This window comes from Mustela nigripes, chromosome X (assembly GCF_022355385.1).
Source record: "Mustela nigripes isolate SB6536 chromosome X, MUSNIG.SB6536, whole genome shotgun sequence".
Lineage (NCBI taxonomy): Eukaryota > Metazoa > Chordata > Mammalia > Carnivora > Mustelidae > Mustela > Mustela nigripes.
The window spans coordinates 76,378,537-76,398,574 of NC_081575.1; the positions used below are offsets into that span (position 1 = coordinate 76,378,537).

Genomic DNA, 20,038 nt, shown 5'->3' on the forward strand with positions numbered 1-20,038 from the left:
ATATACTGTATGATTTCAATTATTAACATTCTGTAAAAGGTAAAACTATGGACACAGTAAAAAGACCAGTGGTTGCCAGAGGCTTGGAGGAAGGGGCAAATAGGCAGAACACAGAGGTCTTTTGAAGCAGTGGAAATACTCTATATGATACTATAATGAGATTAAATGTCATTATTCATTTTTCTAAGCTCACAAAATGTTTAACAGTAAGAGTGAAATAATGTAACTATGGACTTTGGGTGATTATTGTATGTCAGTACAGTTTCATTAATTGTGAAAAATGTACCACTCTGATAGGGAATGTTAACAGGAAAGGCTATGCATGTGTAGGGGTGGGGATATATGAGAAATCTCTATATGTTCTCAAATTTGCTGTGAATGTAAACAGCTCTTAAAAAAATCTTTTAAAAAGATCAAACTTAGCACCATCAATAATGAGTGGGATAAAACAGGCTTTTGTGCTTTCCGATGTGATGCAAGGACACAGCATCACCTATGTAGTCCTTTGCTAAAAATGCTTAAATTAATCATGGGGAAACAGACAAGCTCAAATTGTGACACACATGTAGGACAACTGCCTGGACCCATCAGAGCTGCCAATATTTTGAAAAATTTTTAAGAAAAGATGAGTTAGTTCTTTTCTAGATTTACATTAAAGGCGCAATGGCAACCAAATACAGTACATGATCCTTGACTGGATCCTGTACCAAAACAAATAAAAAGCTTTGAAGGACACTCTTAGGACAATTTTAAAATTTTGATCGGGACAGTTATGTTAGATAACAGAATTGTATCAGTGTTAAATTTCTCTAAATGTGATGAAAGTAATGCCCTTGTTCTTGAGAAGTAACGAAGTGAAGTGTTCAAGGCTGAAGTGTCATAGTATCTGCATGTTACTTCCAAATGGTTCAGCAACACTTATAATTATATATAACATGTAATATTAATATATAACATAAAAACATGTATACATTTATAAACAAAGAAATTATATGTAACAAAATAAAAAATGGATGAATCTACATGAAGGATGTCTTTTGACTTTTCTGAAGAGTTGAAATTTTATTAAAAAAAATTTTATTAAAAAAAACTGAAGAACATTTTTGTTTTCATATATAAAGCTTATCCTTATTGCTCATTATAAAATCTGTTGATAAATTCACAAATAAATCAATGCATCCACTGTTTTATTTTTATAGAATATATTCTGAAAAATAAAGGAAAAAAAAGAAAGTGAGTAATCAAAAGAACTGAGAAAGAAATACCATCCATAGAAAAGTATAACAACCAAAATAGACTTTAAGTGCAAAAAGAGGTAAAATGGGTCATTGAAATGATAAAAGATGCATGTACTTTAGACTTGTATGGACATAACAAAGTGCCATGTATAAAAAGCAAAAATTTAGAGAACTACAATAATTTGACAAATCCACCATTATAGTGGGGTATTTTAAATTTACCTCTTTCAGAAACTGACAGATCTAACAAACAAACAAAATTAATAGAAATATAGAAGACAGATAAATGATACAATGAATTCAATGGGCACTTACAGAACACCACATTCAAGAGGTAGAATATACAAAATCTTTTCAGGCACATATTAAATACTTAAAAATTGATCATGTTCTCTAGAATATAAATAAAATCTCAATACTAAATAAATAGTATCATAGTGTCTGTACTAAGTATAATTAAACGAGAATAACAAAATGTGAAACTAAAATATATCCATGTACCCATGCCTTGGTTTCTAAATATCACCTCCCACTAAAAGTAATTGCAGCTCCACACAGAAATGGTCCATAAGGCGGGAATAAAAAACAAGCCTGAAAGTAAGGAAGTGAAGGAAATGTTGATGTCAAAATATGTATCAGAATGATGGGAGTAGATTGAATGGACAGAGAAGCCAGCTTGAATTGGTTGCCACTGGTTAAATCTGAGATAATCTGAACATTAAAATAAATAATGATAGCAGTAAGATATTCATGAAAGAATCAAAATGAATGTGTCCAAACTAACGTAAATAAGTAAACAAATAGAGAATAAAGCTCTTCCTTAAAGCATTATTCAAATTTATATCTGTAGCAAAAATGATGGAGCTTCAAAATTATCATACTGCAGCCATCATACTAATAACTGTTTCAGTCCAGATTTACCAATGGATACTAAAACCAGTGGATTTTGGAGGGAAGAGTTAAGATGATGGAAGAGTAGGGGGACTCTAAGCTTGTGTCCTCCCTCAAAATATAGCTAGATACTTATCAAATCATTATGAACACCCACAATGTCACTCAGAGGTCCGAGAGAACAAAAACTGCAAATCTTCAAGTAGAAAAGTGACCACCTTTGGTTGACCTGGGGGAGATATAGCTGTGGATACAATGGCAAGGAGGGAGCCCTGTTTATAGGGGCAACTGCAAAGTATTACAATCAACAGAGTGCAAAATCTTAACCTTTAGAAGTTCACTTAAAGGTGCTAAGGTGGGGAAGTAGGCCAGAATCCCAGCAGTGACAATGTGGTCTGAGGATCCCCTGGGTCACAAGAAGAACAGGTGATGCCAACATACTGCACTGTTCCCAGAAACAGGACAGGTGAATCCTGCTTAGGCAGTCTATGTACTGGCTTTCTGCTATTTTGCTATAAGCTACAAACCACAGAGTGGTTGTGTGACTACATACTTGGATTGACTGGCAAACAACAAAAGTGCAGCAAGACCCTCCCCTGGAGGAACAGGATAGGTGCACAACACAGGTGTCCCTAAAATTTGGAATTCTGAAACTCAGTCGTGCACCTGAGATTAAATAAAAACTTGGACACAGATGGGGTGAACACAGGGTTCTGACGAAAACTGGAGACACCAGAGGGGTGACTGACTGCTCTTCTTTGAAGGCTCACTGAAGAGTGGGAGGCTTAAACATTCAGCTCCAAGGCTAGACATCAGGACACCACCATTTTCATCTTGCCCATCAGCACTGTAAGCCTTCATGAAGAAAGGCAACACCACATAGTGGAGGCCAGAATCACCCGCACAAAGCCCCAACCCCCAGCTACGCTGGAGGCAAATTTCTGCTAGGTCAAGTCCACCTGAAGATCAGCACAATAGGCACCTTCCCCAAAGGACAAACACAAACACCTTCTTCTCACCAAATCTACTGATCACTGAGTACTGCAAAGGTACTCATGCTAAAAGGGAAATAAGATCTTGCTTCCTTTTTACTTTTATTCTGTATTAATTCTTCATTAATTTCTTATTTTTTCAATATCTTCTCTTTTTATTATTTTTAAATTTTATTTATATATATTATATAAATGTTTCCTTAATTTTTTGTTTACTTTCATTTTATCTTATTAATTTCGGGGGGGGGATCTTTTAACAATGAGACCAACACACCCAGGATCTAGTTTTTATGTTTTTTGATTTTTGCTTTGGTTTTCTTTCTTTTCGTTTCAGAACAAAATGAGGAGATGGAGAAATTCACCAAAGAAAAGCAGGAAGTATAACTCATGTCCAGGGATTTAATCAAGAGACATAAGGAAGATGTCTGAACTAGAATTTAAAACATCAATTATAAGGATAGCAACTGGGCTTCAAAAAAGCATAGAAGACAATAAAGACTCTTTTACATCAGAGATAAAAGAACTAAAATCTAGTCACTCCCCCAAATAAATGTTATAACTAAGGTTCAAACCAGAATGGATTCCAAGAAAGTGAGGAAGGATGAAACAGAGGAAGGAGTCAGTGATACAGAAAATAAAATTATGGAAAATAATGACACTGACAAGAAGAGGGAAAGAAAGCCTACCATGAAGGTAGGCCAATGAAGGTAGACTTAGGGAACTCAGTGACTTATTAAAAGCTGGTAACATTTTTATCATAGGAGACCCAGATGATGAAGAAAGAGAAAAATAGGGAGAAGGATTGTTCAAATTGTAGCTGAAAAACCTCCCTCATCTGGGGAAGGACGCAGACCTCAAAATCCAAAAAGGACAGAGAACTCCCATTAAATTAAAATACTCAACATCACCCAGGCATATAATACATTCACAAAATACACAGGTAAGGAAAGAATCCTGAAAACAAGGGAAAGAAAGCCCTTAACCTACAAGGAAAGACAGCTCAAGTTCACAACAGATCTGCCAGAGAAACCTGGAAGGCCAGAAGATAGTGGCAGGAAACATTCAACATGCTAAATGGGTGAATGTGATGCAACATGGGGGCTTAAGTGGGTAGGAGAAGAAGAAATGAAACAAGATGGGATTGGGAGGGAGACAAACCATAAGTGACTCTTAATCTCACAAAACAAACTGAGGGTTGCTGGGGGGAGGGGGTTTGGGAGAAGGGGGTGGGATTATGGACATTGGGGAGGGTATGTGCTTTGGTGAGTGCTGTGAAGTGTGTAACCTGGTGAATCACAGACCTGTACCCCTGGGGATAAAAATATATGTTTATAAAAAATAAAAAATTAAAAAAAAAAGATAAAAGGATCCAAATAGAAAAAAGTCATGAAAGAAAAAGGAGAGATAGTACCCCAAACCACAAAAATACAAATAATCATAGATTATATTATGAAAAACTGTATGCCAACAAAATGGGCAATCTGGAAGAAATGGACAAATTGCTAGAAATATAGAAACTACCAAAACTGAAACAGGAAGAAATAAAAAATTTATGAAGACCCATAGCCAGGAAAGAAATCAAAAGAACACTGAAAATTTTGAAAGTAATCAAAAATCTCCAACAAACAACTCCAGGGACAGATGGCTTCCCAGGGGAACTCCACCAGACATTAAAGAAGAGATAATACCTATACCTCTCAAATTCTTCCAAAAAATAGAAATGAAAGGAAAACTTCTACACTCCTTCTACAAGGCTAGCATTACCTTGATTCCAAAACCAGACAAAGACTCCAGTAAAAAGGAGAATTACAGACCACTATCCCTGGTGAACAGGGATGCAAAAATTCTCAAGAAGATGCAAAAATTCTTAAGAAGATCACTGGGTGTGGTGCATAAACAATGAATCTTGGAACATGAAAAAAAATAAAATTAAATTAAGATGTTAAAAATAAAGAAGATGGGGCACCCTGGGTGGCTTAGTGGGTTAAAGCCTCTGCCTTTGCTCAGGTCATGATCCCAGGGTCCTGGGATCAAGCCCCGCATCAAGCTCTCTGCTCATCGGGGAGCCTGCTTCCTCCTCTCTCTCTGCCTGCCTCTCTGTCTACTTGTGATCTCTGAGTGTCAAATAAATAAATAAAATTTTTAAAAAAAGAAGATACTAGCAAATTGAATCTAACAGTACATTATAAGGACTATTTACCACAATCAACTGGAATTTATTTCTGGGTTTCAGGGGTAGTTCATATTCATAAATCAATCAATATGATACAACACCTTAATATACAAAAAGATAAGAACCAGATAATCCAGTTAATAAAGCCAGAAAAAGCAAGACAAAATACAGCAGCCACCATTTTTGATAAAAACCCTCAACAAAGTAGGGATAGAAGGAACATACTTCAACATCATAAAAGCCATATGTGAAAGACACAGTTAATATCATCCTCAAAGAGGAAAAACAGAGTGTTTCATCTATGGTCAGGAATAAGATACAGATTTCTACTCTCACCATATTTAACATACTGGAAGACTCAGCCTCAGCAATCAGAGAAGAAAAAGAAATAAGGTATCCAAATCAATAAGGAAGAAGTCAAACTTTCAGTATTTGAGACAACATGATATTCTATGTAAAAAACACAAAAGACTCCACCAAAAAGTTGCTAGATCTTGTATACAAATTCAGCAAAATCATAGGCTATGAAATAAAAAACAGAAATCTGTTGTATTTCTATACAACAATAATGAAGAATCAGAAAAAGAAATCAGGGAATCAATCCCATTTACAATTGCACCAAAAACCATATGATATGATAAGTAGGATGAAACTTAACCAAAGAGTTCAAGAATTTATACTCTGGAAACTACAGAACACTAATGAAAAAACTGGAGAGTTCACAAAAAAATGGGAAATCATTCCACATTCATGGACTGGAAGAACAAACACTGTTAAAATGTCTGTACCAGGGTGCCTGGGAGGCTCAGTTGGTTAAGGGTCTGCCTTTGGCTCAGGTCATGATCCCAGGGTCCTGGGACTGATCCTTGATTCACGTTTCCTGCTCAGCGGGGAGTCTGCTTCTCCCTCTCCCTCTGCCCTTCCCTCTGCTTGTGCTCTCTCTCTGTCTCTCTTTCAGCCTCTCTTTCTGACAAATAGAGAAAGAAAGAAAGAAAGTCAGTCAGTCTATACTTCCCACAGCAATGTACACATTCAATGCAATCCCTATCAAAATACCCTCAGCATTTTTCATAGAGCTGGAACAAACAATCATAAAATTTGTATGGAGCCACAGAAGACCCAGAAGAGCCAAAGGAATGTTGAAAAGAAAGCCAAAGTGAGAGGCATCAATTCCAGACTTCCAGGTGAATTATACAGCCATAACCATCAGAACAGTGTGGTACTGGCACAAAAACAGACACAGATCAACTGAACAGAACAGAAAACCCCAAAATGGAACCTCAACTCTATGGTTATCTAATCTTTGATGATACAGGAAAGAATATTCAATGGAAAAAATATAGACTCTTTAAAAAATTGCGTTATGAAAATTGGACAGCCACATGCAGAAGAATAAAACTGGGCCACTCTCTCATATCATACATAAAAATAATCAAAATAGATGAAAGACCTAAATGTGAGACAGGAACCCAACAAAATCCTAGAGAACACAGGCAGTATCCTTTGACCTCGGCCATAGCAAATTCTTACTAGTCATGTCACAGGAAGCAAGGAAAATAATAGCAAAAATGAACTAATGGGACTTCTTCAAGAAGGAAAAAAAAATCAAGAAAATTAAATGGCAGCCTACAGAGTGGGAGAATATATTTTCAAATGACAGACAAAAAAAGCATTAGTATCCAAAATCTATAAAGAAATTATCAAACTCAATACCCAAAAAATATTTCATGGGCAGAAGACACTAATAGACACTTTTCCAATGAAGACAACCAGATGGCCTACAGACACATTAAAAATGCTCAGCATCACTCATCATCAGGGAAATACAAATAATCACTATGAGATAGCAACTCTCACCTGTCAGAATGGCTAAAACTAACAAAACAAAAAACAACAGGTGTTGGTAATGCTGTGGATAAAGGGGAACCCTCTTTCACTGATGGTAGGAATGCAAAGTTGTACAGTCATTCAAGAGAACAGTATGGAGGTTCCTTAAATAGTTGAAAATAGAACTTCCCTATAATCCAGCAATTGCACTACTAGGTGTTTAACCAAAGGACAGAGAAACACAGATTCAAAGGGACACATGTACCCTGATGTTGATAACAGCATTATCAACAATAGTCAAACGATAGAATGAGTCCAAATGTTCATTGACTAATGAATGGGTTAAGAAGATGTGGTGGAATGGAATGTTATTTACATTGGAATGGAATGTTATTCCAATGGAATATTATTTATCCATCAAAAGCATGAAATCTTGCCATTTGCAATGAAATGGATGGAGGTAGAGTATATTATGCTAAACAAAATAAGCCAGTCAGAGAAAGATCAGTAACATGATTTCACTCATATGTGGAATTTAAGAAACAAAACAGCTGAACATATGGGAGGGACAATAAAAAAGTAAAAAGAAGGAGAAGAAACAAACCATAACAGTCTCTTAAAGATAGAGAACAAACTGAGGGTTGATGGAGGAGGTGGGTGGGGTATGGGCACTTACGATGAGCATTGAGTGTTGTACATAAGTGATGAATCACTGAATCACTTATGAATCACTTTTTTTTTTTTAAAGATTTTATGTATTTATTTGACAGACAAATCACAAGCAGGCAGAGAGGCAGGCAGAGAGAGAGGGAGGAGGAAGCAGGCTCCCTGCTGAGCAGAGAGCCCGATGCGGGGCTCAATCCCAGGACCCTGGGATCATGACCTGAGCCGAAGGCAGGGGCTTTAACCCACTGAGCCACCCAGGCGCCCCTGAATTGTATTTCTGAGACCAATACTGCACTATACATTGACTAACTAGAACTTAAATAAAAATTTGAGAAAAAAAGTATTATATGATTCAGCAAGTCCCTTTAGGTATATATCTGAAAGAAATAAAATCACTAATCTTGAAGAGACGTCTGCACCCCCAGTTCACTGCATCATTATTTACAATAAGCAAGACATGGAAACAATCTAGGTCTCCACTGACAGATGAAAAGATAAAAAAAAATACGATGTAAATATAAAATGATGTGTTATTCAGCCTTAAGAAATCCTGTCATTTCCAACCCAATGGATAAAACTTGAGGGCATTATACTAAGTCAAAGACATTAGATAGAGAAAAACACTGCATGAACTTACACATGGAATCTTACTAAAAAGAAAACAAACTCATCAATACAGAGTACGTTGGTAGTTTCCTGAGGTTGGAGGGTGGGAGAAATTGGTGAAAGTGCTCAAAGGGCATAAATATTCAGTTATTAACATGACTAAGTTCTGGATATCTACAACATATATAGCATGATATACACTGTATTACAGTTAATAATATAGTTATAGTATATGTATTTATACAATTATAGTTATAATTAAAACTATAGTTTGACTATAATTAATGATACTATATTGTATACTTAAAAGTTGTTGAGAGTAGATATTAACAGTTCTCGCCACACATGGGTCACTGGGTTAGCTCAGTCGGTTAAAAGTCCAACTCTTGTTTTCGATTCAGGTCATGATCTCAGGGTCAGGAGGTTGAACCCTGCTTTGGACTCTTTGCAGAGCATGGATCCTGCTTAAAATTCTCTCCCTCTCTCTCTGCCCCTCCTGCTCATGTGCTCTCTATCTCTCAAGAAATAATTAAAAAAAAAAAAAGTCTCACCACAGAGAAAAAAAGATAACTGTGTGAGATGACTGTGAAAACTTGTGGTAATTATTTTGTAACATATAGATATAGCAAATCACCTTATTGTATACCATAAGCTTGCAACAATGTTATATGCCAAATATATTTCAATAAATCTAGACAAAAAAGAATTATTAATATAGCTTGCATCATCCATTTAAAATATATGTTCTTCCAAACACTTCCCTTTTTCAGTGATTATAAGTGGATAATCTTGAAAATAAAACTTTAGGTAACAAAAACTAGAACAATATAAAATTTCTATTTTGACACATGTAGTAAGATTATTTAAGAGAAAGTCATCTTTCTGAGGAAGTATGCACTGACGTACTTACAGTACTGAAATATTTCCAAGTAAAGGAGCATAATATCTGCTAGAGACTCTTAAACAGCTCAGAGAGAGAGAGGAAGAGTGGAAAGGGCCAAGGAAAAGGGGAAGGTAGAGAAGAGGAGAATGGATAAGTGAGGAGGAAAGGAAAAAAGAGCTGGTAGAGGGAGAAGGGGTATAAGAGGGAGATAAAGAAATAGAGAATATAAAAGCAAACATGGAAAAATGTTAATTGGTGAATCTGGGTAGAGCGTATGGGAGTTCTTTGTAATAGTCTAACAATTTCTTTGAATTGTAAAATTAGATAAAAATAAAGTTTAGAGGAGGATGAGTTAAGATGGTGGAGTACATGGGGAACCCTATGCCTGCCTTGTCCCTTGAACACAGATAGGTTAATATCTGAACACCCAAGAAATTGATCTGAGGACTGAGAACAAACTGTACATTTAAAGGGAGAAAAGCCACATCATGGAAGGTAGGAGCTGCAGACAGGTGATTTGGGGGGAGAAGAGAACTGCAGATGCTTCAGAGGGGAAGGAGACCTTCTCACAGAGAAGACTGAGAGAGGAAGAGAAAGAGGGAATCCAATATGCAGGGGATTATGCAAGAAAAACACTTCCCCAAAACCACGGACTGTGAAAAGGAGAGGGGCTGACTATTTTATGTTTTTACAAGCAGTGGAGCTCAAAGTCTGATGTTTAAGAAGTCTGTGCCATTGCTGGGGCTGTGTCAGGTGGGTACAGTTGTGTTCATCTAGGGAAGAGTTCAGAGCCCCAGAAGTGGACAGCATGGTCTGAGGATACCCTTGGTTGTACCGGGAGAGACAGTTCCCTTCTTTGGAGTGAATTTGGGAGAGATGGCATATCCTGAGAGGAGATGAAACAGAAAATGGGCACTATAGAGCAGCACTGTTAATTAGCAAATCAGCAGAGGGACCTGCTGAAGGCAGGTTACCCGGATGCCAGCTTTTGTCTAAGGTTTATCATAAATGCTGAATCCCTGCACAGTCATGCAACTGCTTTTCTGGAACAAACTGACATGAGCCACAGTGCAGCAAGACCCTCTCCAGAGAATTAATGTAGGTTTGCACCTTATGAGGTTCCTAAAATTTGGAGTTTTGAAACCCAGCTGCACCCCTGAAATAAAACACAGGAACACAGTGCCACCATGCAGACAGATGGTGCAGACACAGACAGGGTTCTGAAGGAATCCTGGGACACAGAGGGGGAGATTGTTCATTCTTCTGTGAGGGCTTCCTGAATAGGAGCAGGCACAAACTCCCCTCTTTAGGGACATGAGAGTAAAGTGAGGCCATTTCCCTTCCATCCATCAGCATAGACAGACTTCAGTGAACAACACAGCACCCATAGTGGAGGCTACAGTTGCTGATAGTAATCCTCACCCCACCATACTTTAAAGATGCATCTCCACTAGGCCAAGTTGACCTGAGAACCAGCACGGCAGGCCCCTTCCCCAGAAGACCAGCATAAACCCCATGCACAAACTAAGTCTACTGATCATAGAGTACTGGAAAACTTCAGCTTTGGGGGAAATGAAATAGAATCTAGCCTTTTCTAACAAGCACACCAAAAGGTACCAAGTTAAAACCCACCACACAATGTCCAACGTCTGAACACTCCCTACTGCGGGAAGGAGAAACTCTGTAGAGGACTGACCTAAGGGAAGGAGCAGCCAAAACACAGCAGCAGAGTACACATAAAATACACCAAAAACTTCCTGAAATGCCAAACTTTGGACAGTATATGATCTTTCTTAATTTAGCCATTACTCTCAGGAACAGGAAATGTAACAGATTTTCTGAAAACGCAGAAGACAGAGATCTAAGCAAAATGCCAAGTTGGAGGAATCTATCCCACAAGAAACACCAAGAGGTAATGGCTAGTGATCTAATCAAAACAATATAAGTAATATGCCTGAACAAGAATTTAAAACATAATCTAAGGGATGCTAGCTGTACTTGAGAAAAGCACAGAATACACTAGGGAGTACCTTACTGCAGAGATAAAATTCTAGAAACTACTCAGGCAGAAATAAAAAGGCTATAACCAAGATGCACAACAGACTGAATGTAGTGACCACAAGGATGGAAGAAGCTGAGGAGCAAATCAATCATACAGAAGTTAAAATTATGGAAAATAATAAAGTTGAAAAGAAGAAGGAAAGAAAAATATTGGATCACGAATGTAGACTTAGGGAACTAAGCGACTCCATAAAGTGTAATAACACTTGTATCATAGAGTCCCAGAAGAAGAGGAGAGGGGAAAGGGGCAGAAGGTTTATTTGAGGGTATTATAGCTGAAAACTTCCTAATCTGGAGAAGGATGCAGACATCGAAATCCAGGAGGCATAAAGAACTCCCATCAAGGGACGCTTGGGTGGCTCAGTTGGTTAAGCAGCTGCCTTCAGCTCAAGTCATGATCCCAGGGTCCTGGGATCGAGTCCCATATAAGGCTCCTTGCTTGGCAGGGAGCCTGCTTCTCCCTCTGCCTCTGCCTCTGCCTGCCTCTCTACCTACTTGTGATCTCTCTCTCTCTCTGACAAATAAATAAATAAAATCTTTAAAAAAAAAAAAAGAACTCCCATCAAAATCAACAAAAGCAACCCAACACCAAGACACAGCATAGTAAAATTTTCAAACTACACAGATAAGGAAAGAATCTTGTAAGCAACATGGGGAAAAATTCCTTAACCTAGAAGAGAAAACAAATCAGGTTTGCATCAGATAGATCCGCAGAACCTTAGCAGACCAGAGGAGAGTGGCATGATATATTCAATGTACTGAATGGGAAAAATATGCAGCCAATAATTCTTTACCTGGTAAGGCTGTCATTCAGAATAAAAGGAGAGAAAAAGAGTTTCCAAGACGAACAAAAACTAAAGGAGTTTGTGACCATTAAGCCAGGTGTGAAAGAAATTTTAAGGGGTCCTGAGTAGAGAAAAAAAAGACCAAAAGCAACAAAAACTAGAAAGTAACAGAGAAAATATCCAGAAATACCAACTTTACAGTTAAAACAATGGCACTAAATTCATATTTATCAATAATCAGTCTGAAAGTAAATGGACTAAATTATTCAATCAAAAGACAAAGGGCAGCAGAATGGATTAAAAAAAAAACACGACCTATCTATATGCTGCTTACCAGAGACTCACTTTAGAACTAAAGACACCTACAGATTGAAAGTGAAAGAATGGAGAGCCGTTCATTGTCAAAAGAAGGCCACAGTGACAATACTTATATAAGAAAACTAGATTTTAGGGGCATCTGGGTGGTTCAGTGGGTTAAGCTGCTGCCTTTGGCTCAGGTCATGGTCTCAGGGTCCTGGGATCAAGCCCCACATTAGGCTCTGTGTTCATCAGGGAGCTTGTTTCCCCCCTCCCTCTGCCTGCCTCTCTGCTTACTTGTGATCTCTCTCTCTGTCAAATAAATAAATAAAATCCTTTAAAAAGAAAAGAAAAGAAAAGAAAAGAAAACTAGACTTTAAACCAAAGACTGTAAGAAGAGATGAAGAAGGGCACTATATCATAATTAAGGGACCTATCAAACAAGAATTTCTAACAATTGTAAATATTTATGCCCCCAACTTGGGACCTAAATATGTAAATCAAACAACATGAAGAAACTCAGTGACAATAATACAATAATACTAGGGGACTTTAATACTCCTACTTAGAACAATGGACAGATCATCTAGGCAGAAAATCAAAAGTAAACAATGGCTTTGAATGACACACGGACCAGTGGACTTAACAAAGATATTCATAACATTTCATCCACAAGCAGCAGAATACACATTCCTTTTGAGTGCAGACAGAACACTCTCTACAATAGATCGCATACTGGGTCACAAATTAGGCCTCAACAAGTACAAAAAAGATTGAGATCATACTGTGCATAATAGACGACAATGCTACAAAATTTAGAGTCAACCAGAAGAAAAGATTTGGAAAGACCACAAATTCATGGAGGTGAGAAAACATCCTAATAAGAATAAATGGGTTAACTAGGAAATTAAAGAGGAAATTTAAAAGTACACGGAAGCAAATGAAAATGAAAACACACAGCAAAGGCAGTCTTAAGAGAAGTATGTTATAATACAGGCCTACCTCACCAAACAAGAAAAGTCTCAAATATATAACCTATTCTTACATCTAAAGGAACTACAAAAGGAGAAGGAAATAAAGCCTAAAGCCAACAGAAGAAGAGAAATAATAAAGATTAGAGCATAAATAAATGATACAGAAACAGAAAACAAAAACAAAAACAAAAACAAAACACAGTAGAACAGATCGATGAAACTAAGAGCTGGTTCTTCAAAAGAATTAAGAAAATTGGTAACTCCCTAGCCAGACTTATCAAAAAGAGAAAGGAACAAATAAATAAAATCACAAATGAAAGAGGAGAGATCACAACCAATACCACAGAAATACAAACAATTATAAGAGAATTTATAAAAAGCTATATGCAGTAAATGGGCAATCTGGAAAATATGTAAAAATTCCTAAAAACATACAAATTACCAAAATTAAAATAGGGAGAATTTAAAAATTTGAATAGACCCATAATCAGCAAAGAAATTATATCAGTAATAAAAAATGTACCAACATCAAGGCATCAATCCCATTTGCAACTGCACCAAAAAACATAAGATGCCTAGGAATAAACCTAACCAAAGAGGTAAATGTTCTGTACTCTGAAAAGTATAGAACACCTATGTAAGAAATTGAAGAGGACATAAATAAATGGAAAAACATTCCATGCCCATAGAGCAAAAGAAACATTGTTAAAATGTCTATACTACCCAAAACAACCTACAATTTTAATGCAATCTCTATCAAAATACCACCAGCATTTTTCACAGAGCCAGAACAATTATGGAACCACAAAAGACCCGGAATACCCACAACACCCTGAAAAAGAAAAGCAGAGCTGGAAACATCACAATTCTGGACTTCGAGTTTTATGAAGCTGTAGTCAAGACAGTATGGTACTGGCACAAACACAGACATATACATCAATGGAACAGAATAGAAACCCTAGAAATGGGCCCTCAATTCTATAGTCCACTAATCTTAGAAAAAGCCGGAAAGAATATCCAATGGAAAAAAGACAGTCTCTTCAATAAATGGTGCTGGGGAAATGGGACAGCCACATTGCAGAAGAATGAAACTGGACCATTTTCTCACACCATACACAAAGATACACTCAAAATGGATGAAAGACCTCAATGTGAGACAGGAATCTATCAAAATCCTAGAGAAGAACACAGGCAGCAACCTCCATGACCTTGGCCATGGCAACTTCTTGCTAGATAAATCCCCAAAGGCAAGGAAAACAAAAGCAAATTGAACTACTGGAACTTCATCGAGATAAAGACCATCAGCACAGTAAATGAAACAACCAAAAAAACACTAAAAGGCATTGTATGTTATGGGAGAAGATTTTTGCAAAGGACATATCAGATAAAGCACTATTATCAAAAATCTATAAAGAACTTATCAAACTCAACACCCAAAAAATAATTAGTTAAGAAACGGGCAAAAGACATGAACAGATATTTCTCCAAAGAAGACATACAGGTGGCTAACAGACACATGAAAAGATGCTCAATATCATTCATCATCAGGGAAATACAAACCACAACCATGATGATATGCCACCTCTCAACTGTCAGAATGGCTAAAATTAACAACACAGAAAATAAGAGGTATTGGTGAGGATGTGGAGCAAGGGGAACCCTCCTACACTGTAGATAGAAATGCAAAGTAGTGCATTCACCGTGGAAATTAGTATAGAGGTTCCTCAAAAAGTTAAAAATAGATCTACCCTATGATCCAGCAATTGCACTACTAGGTATTTAACCACAGGATACAAAAATACAGATTCGAAGAGGCACATGCTCCTCAATATTTATAGCAGCATTATCAACAATAGCCAGACTACAGAAAAAGCCCAAATGTCCATCTACTGATGAATGGATAAAGAAGATGTGGTATATGTATATATATCACATATACTATATATGTATATAATGGAATATTACTCAGCTATCAAAAAGAATAAAATATTGCCATTTGCAATGATGTAGATGGAGCTACAGTATATTATGCTAAGTGAATTAAGTCAGAGAAAGACAAATACCATTAGCCATTGATTTCACTAATATGTAGAATTTAAGAAAGAAAACAGATGAACATATAGAAAGGGGGGAAAAAAAGAGAGGGAAGCAAACCATAAGAGATTCTTACCTATAGAGAATAATCTGAGGGTTGATGGAGGGAGGTGGTTGGGGGTATGGGCTAAATAGTTGATGGGTATTAATGAGGGCACTTGTGATGAGCACTGGGTATTATTATATGTAAGTGATGAATCACTAAATTCTTTTCCTAAAACTAATGTTTTACTGTATGTTAAATAACATATATTTAAATAAAAATTAAATCAATTTAAATAAAATTTAATTTTTTTTAAGATTAAAAAAAGAACAACAAAAAAATATACAAAAAGTTTAAAAACTCAAATATAAATACCAAGAATAATTCCATCATTCAATAGCATGCACATACATTTCCATGTAGTTAATGAAAGAAATAACTTATATGGCTAAAATCTTTTATAATGAGAAGCTCATATATAATTTTGCTTTTTCTTATCAGAAAGATTAAAAATATATTTTAAAGCAGAAAATAAGTTGAAGTTTTGTAGGATTTTTTTGGAAAATAAGATGAAGTTAATTATAATTGGACTAATGATTTCATGGTCTGATTTTTACAAAAGAGCCCCATGTGTCTGCAAATTAAACAAATTTATGAGTCAAATAAGAAGTCATGAGAGAAATTACAATTGAATGACAATAAAGTACTACATATAAAAATCTGTGAAATCCTTTTAACATGATATGCAGTGGAAGATTTATAGTCATAAATTCTTATTTTAGAAGAACTTGATGATTACTGGGCTAAAAGTCCAGAAGATAAGTTTGAAAAAGAGCAAATATAATGCAATAAAGAAAATAATAAAGATTAAAGCAAAAATTTTAAAAACAACATATTCAATGGTGAGGGTGATGAAACCAATATCAGAAAATACATTAGAAAATTGATTACTGTAATTTATCATATGGTCACACTCTCAAATTAATGGAGAAAAACTCCATATTCCTTCATAATTAAAAAGTCTCAGCATACTAAGGCTACAAATGAACTTCCTTATCCTGAAGAAACAAATCTAAAAATGGTGAAACATTTGTGTAATTCCGTTGAAAATTCAAAAGCAAGAGAAGGAAATCTGCTACCACTGTTACTCTTTCTCATTGTAGTGAAGATCCTAGCTTCATAGTAAGACAAGCTAAAAAATAAATATTGATGAGAAATTGCCATTATTCACAATATAATAGATAATCTCAGAAAATTGGTAAATTATCAGAAAAAAACAGAATTCAGAAAGATCGTGGCATATAAAATCAATATGCAAAAATATCAATCATTCCCATTTACCAGCCAAATATCAAAAAATGTGGGGTTTAAAAATTTTTTTAAAAGATTTTACTTATTTATTTGACAGACAGAGATCACAAGCAGACGCCACCCACCCCCCAGTGTAGAAGTAGACTCCCTGCTGAGCAGACAGCCCGATGGAGTGGGGGCTGGGGTGGGGGCTCGATCCCAGGACCCTGAGATCATGACCTCAGCAGAAGACTGAGACTTAACCCACTGAGCCACCCAGGCACCTCAGAAAATGTGGTTTTAAATACATTTATACATTTCCCAGTAACAACAAAAACTGTAAGGTAATTAGGAGTGAATCTAACAAAGGAGCTTATAAGTTACATTATTATTATATGGTATATATGGTTTCATATAATGTAGAAAGTAAGTTTCTATTTTACCATTTGGTGCTAGCTTTGTTGTTTGTTTGGCTATTTCTTTTTATAACTCTTAGTCCTCTTCCTCCATTACTAAGTTTTTTTGTAAACAAATAACCTTAAAAAACACAATTACCTGGTGCAGGACATCAGAAAAAAGCAGGGCAGCAGTGTCAATAATCTTCATTTTCTTCACTAGATGAAGCATTTTATGAATGCACCAAGGAAATGAAGTCATTCCTCAATCCCTCAGAGACTGAAAAATAATAAAGTAAGGCAAAATGGTTTCTTCTGTTATGGTCCATCTCTTTCCCCTGGCCTCAAGTCCTTATTATCCACCATGCTCTCATTTCTATATAATAGATATATTATTCTATATTTCTGTATAATAATATTCCTGTATAACAGTTAAATGGATATTATTAAGAGAGGTCTATTGTAAATTAAGAACATAAATATTGGAAGCATTTTAGAACAGGGTCTAGCACATAAAAATGTTCAGTAAATATGTGCTATTATTACTATTTTCAATGATTTGAATCACTAGAGGAAATTATGTAGCTCTTGAACTTTTTGCCTTGCACAACCTCCTTTGTTTTGTATCTGAGCACTGTTATTCCTATGTCCTACCCCCTACAACCATTATCCTTTTGGACACTGAAGTAGAGTTGAGGCAAATCAGAGTGTAAACGAATGAATGACTGGATGATGCTTTCAAGCAAAACCAGAGCTCATTTTTTTTCTATGCACTATCTCTAAGTCCTAAATCCAGAGCCTCCTTAGTTTCCACTGTTAACCTAGCACTTATTGACCTTTTTATTCAAATATCTGTTTCACTCCTACTATTCACCAGGCATTATGCCTTGTCATCCATTCCCTACAGTTTCCCGCACAATGCCTAGTCCTTTTCAAGGGCTCCGTAAAGGTTTATTGCATGAATGAAGAAAGGATGCCCTGTTTCCTTGGATTACAAGAATCTGTGAGGCTTGGGTCAGATTTGGTTTTCTTTTTTGTATTCTAGGTCATCTAAATAAAAGGTTGTTTTTCTGATAGTAAAAACTGGACTCCTAAAATACATCATTTGATTGAAAATCTTCAACGGTTACCACCACTTTTGGATTAAACTACATACTCTTTAGCATAACATTAAAGGTCCTGCAACACTCTGTTGCACCTCCAAGTCTTTCTCCTTGCTTCTTGCTTCTCCAAGCTTTTCACAGAAGGCTGCTTTGGGGCTTTTGTACTGGAAACACCAGGCCTGAAAAGCATTCTCTCGCTTTCCACTAGACAGATGTCACTCATCCTTTAAGGCCCACCCAAAGTTCCCCTTTCCTTATTGATGGGTCATGATTACCACCAGGCAGAATGGCTTTGTCCATCCTGAGTGATCCCTGCATACCCCAAACAAGCACTTGGGTTTACACAGTGTTAACTTTTTTTTTTTTTTTAAACTTGGTAAATTTTCCTGCCACACACAGAGACAACATACATTCCTTGAGACTTTAAGAATACTCTCTGTCACCACAGGAATTAGGTCTGTTAGCACATGAATGAGGCCTTCCAAATGTTATTGATCTTGAAATTGATCTTTAAATGGGAAAGTTTCAAATATACACAAAAATAGTGGGAACAGCATAATGAATCACCCAGTTATGATCAAATCATGAACATTTTGTTTGTAAACCCCCACTTCGGCCCCACTGAATTACTTTTAAGCATATCAAAAGATTTAAATCTAGTTCTTAAAAAATATAATAATTACCACAGTTAATATATTAAAATAACTACTTAATGTCAATAAATATCCATAATTTCACCCAAACATATTTCGTGAAAGAGCTATTTAATGCCCCCTTTTTTGTTGTTGTTTGTTTTGTTTTTCCACTTTGAAATCGTTGAAAGAATAGAGAAAGAGGGGGGAGATCTGGGAAATTGCATAATTAAGTTGCAGGGAGCCTGGATGTTTAAGATGAGAAAGATTCTGACCTGGTTTGGGGTGGGAGAAGTATATTCTACTACTTCTCCGGAGGAGGAGGGTGCGATTTCAGGCCGGGTGATGCAGAAGAGGGTGCGGAGGGGAGAGGGTTACTACCTCCGTTGGGGGTTCCTTCAGGATAATCCCACCGTGGAGCTAGGAGACAGCGCTTTTTTGGAGGCCTGGTTTCCCGCGTATTTCCAGGTGGGAGCGTGGATGTCCCGGAGGCGCAAGGTTGGTCCCCCATAAGGATTATAATACTGGGCGTCAGCTCTCTCTGGTGGGCCCTGCGAGGCTGAGACCTGAGATGGCGGCCAGTCCCTTCCAGGCACAGAGCTTCCTCCCGGTTTCGCGTTTACCGTATTTCCTGTATCCTGAAACGCATATCCCCTCTCCGCCTCCGCCCTCCCCTTTCTACTCCACCCTATTTTAACGTTTCTACAGGGGAGGGTCTTAAGACGAGGCGTATATTTAATATTTAATGTTTTTCCTCTGCTCGTCCCCCCCAAGTGTAACTAAATCTATGTTCTGTTTTATACAATCTATGCCATTTTAAGATTAAAAGAAATTTAGATTTACTCCTAAACGGTAAACTCTGCATAGATTGTGGAAAAGCGCGGAGCGGGGAGGGAAGTTGCGCAGGTGTGGGGGAAGGGGGAGAACAAAGAAATTATTCAAAACCTAAGGGCTTTACTATAGAGTTGCCCATGCGCAACACAGAGCCATGAAACTATTTAGGACAGTTTAAAAAGCAATATGCAAACCTGATAGTTGACTGAAGTGCCAAATAGCACACCAGCATTGACCATGGTAATTGAATGTGTAAAATAAATTCACCGTATGTATAGAATGTAATGTCACTTATTCCTTTGTATTTTAACAAT

The 20,038-nt window shown here is 36.7% G+C and overlaps 1 protein-coding gene across 2 annotated transcripts in view; it reads right to left on the reverse strand.

Moving 5' to 3' along the window:
* NBDY (negative regulator of P-body association) overlaps nucleotides 1–19,549 on the reverse strand; it is a 49,361-nt gene extending 29,812 nt beyond the window's left edge. The window contains exons 1-3 of one of the 2 annotated variants that reach the window (XM_059386330.1): nucleotides 19,166–19,549; nucleotides 17,316–17,435; nucleotides 15,774–16,662 (exon numbers count right to left, since the gene is read on the reverse strand). In XM_059386330.1, coding sequence (XP_059242313.1) covers nucleotides 19,195–19,401 — 207 coding nt within the window. In that variant the 5' untranslated portion in view covers nucleotides 19,402–19,549 and the 3' untranslated portion in view covers nucleotides 15,774–16,662; nucleotides 17,316–17,435; nucleotides 19,166–19,194. Of the gene's footprint in view, nucleotides 1–15,773; nucleotides 16,663–17,315; nucleotides 17,436–19,165 lie in introns of those variants that run through there. The other variant, XM_059386332.1, reaches the window with a different exon arrangement.
* Between the last annotated feature and the right edge of the window lie 489 nt (nucleotides 19,550–20,038).